The following is a 1,454-nucleotide window of genomic DNA, read 5'->3' as shown; positions in this document are numbered from 1 at the left end:
TCATCCAGTTGTCACATGGGAGCTGGGATGCCAGAGTTTGAAGATTCTAGTGTCAGGGTGGTCATTCTAATCACAAAGATTAGACTAGCAATTCAGTCATGTGCCTGCCCTCATGGAACCTCCAGTCGTGTGAGACAAACAGACCATTATAACACAACATGGCGTGTTTTGGGGAGAGGCACCTGGTGTAATTTGGAGAAGGGAGGGCTTTCTGGAGAAAGTTTCACCTGAACTGAGTCTTTAAGGATGAGTGGGAGTGATCCAGACAAATAGTGTAGGAAGAGTGTTCCTGACAGAGGGGATTCCATAAGCAAAATCTCAGTGGCCAGAAGCAGCATAGTGTATGGGGAAAACTGAGAGGAATTTGGTTTGCATGAAGTATAAAGCTTAACCTAGAGTGGATGAATAAATGATGATGAAAGGTCAGCAGGAGCCACATTGAGAAGAGCCTTGAATGCCGAGTCAAGAAGCTTGAACTTAAAAGGGAGCCATGGATGGTACTAGAGCAGGGGGTGGTCCTAGTGAGATTATCATTGCAGAAAGATTCTTCTAGTGTTCAGTGTTGAGAACATCCTTTAGATAGGGCCTCCAGTGAGTCTGCTGGAGTGCTCATCCTGGTGAGAGAAGATAAGACCTCAGCTGGGACGGGGAAGGAGAGAGAAAATGTATGTGAGGAATGTTTAGCAGGTAGAATTGGTGTTGCTTGGAGGTGAGGAGATACATGGGTTCTGACTTGGATGGCTACATTGGTAGGTGGTCATGCCGCTGAGAGAGAAGATGACAGATTACAATGAGTGCAGGATTCCAATCTGGTCTCAGGCCAGCTCTAGGTTGTAGATGTCTCTCCCTCTTCCTTTCTGCAGCCATGGGGCACATTCTGAAGACCTTCACACTCAACTTCATCATCTCCAACCTCCAGTATTCACCAGACATGGGCTATGGCTCAGACACATTCGACTCCACCGAGAGGATCCTGCAGCAGCTGGTGAGACTCTGGTCCCAGCAGCTCCTGGTGGGATCGATCCCACCCAGCTCCTCCTCCTGTCCCTCCTGCTTACCCTCCTCCTTCTTCCTCCCCAGCTTGGACTCTTGTTCCAGAAGAGCAGTCTGGGCACCTTCTACTCGGGTTGTAGACTGATCTCCCTCAGGTGAGACCACTTCAAGGCCATTTGTCCTCCTGTTGGCTTCTCCCTCTGATGGGTCTTTACCTCCAAAGGTCTCAGGACCTCTCTAGAGTCCCCACGTCCCTGTCTCCCCAGGCCTGAGAAGGACAGGGCAGCCACCGGCGTGGATGCAGTCTGCACCTACCGCCCTGACCCCGTGGGCCCCGGGTTGGACAGAGAACGACTGTACTGGGAGCTGAGCCAGCTGACCCATGGCATCACCCAACTGGGTTTCTATGCCTTGGACAGAGACAGTCTCTTTGTCAACGGTGAGTGGTTGTGCTGGACTTG

The 1,454-nt window shown here is 51.0% G+C and overlaps 1 protein-coding gene across 1 annotated transcript in view; it reads left to right on the top strand.

Annotated features, from left to right (window-relative positions):
- LOC103602543 (mucin-16-like) overlaps nucleotides 1-1,454 on the top strand; it is a 63,613-nt gene that overhangs the window by 51,243 nt on the left and 10,916 nt on the right. Inside the window, 3 exon segments of the mRNA XM_008586964.1 lie at nucleotides 864-985; nucleotides 1,081-1,148; nucleotides 1,260-1,432. Coding sequence (XP_008585186.1) covers nucleotides 864-985; nucleotides 1,081-1,148; nucleotides 1,260-1,432 — 363 coding nt within the window.

This window comes from Galeopterus variegatus, unplaced genomic scaffold, assembly GCF_000696425.1.
Source record: "Galeopterus variegatus unplaced genomic scaffold, G_variegatus-3.0.2 Scaffold4186, whole genome shotgun sequence".
Lineage (NCBI taxonomy): Eukaryota > Metazoa > Chordata > Mammalia > Dermoptera > Cynocephalidae > Galeopterus > Galeopterus variegatus.
The sequence above is the reverse complement of the archived record's forward strand: the minus strand, read 5'-3'. Positions and strand labels throughout refer to the sequence as shown.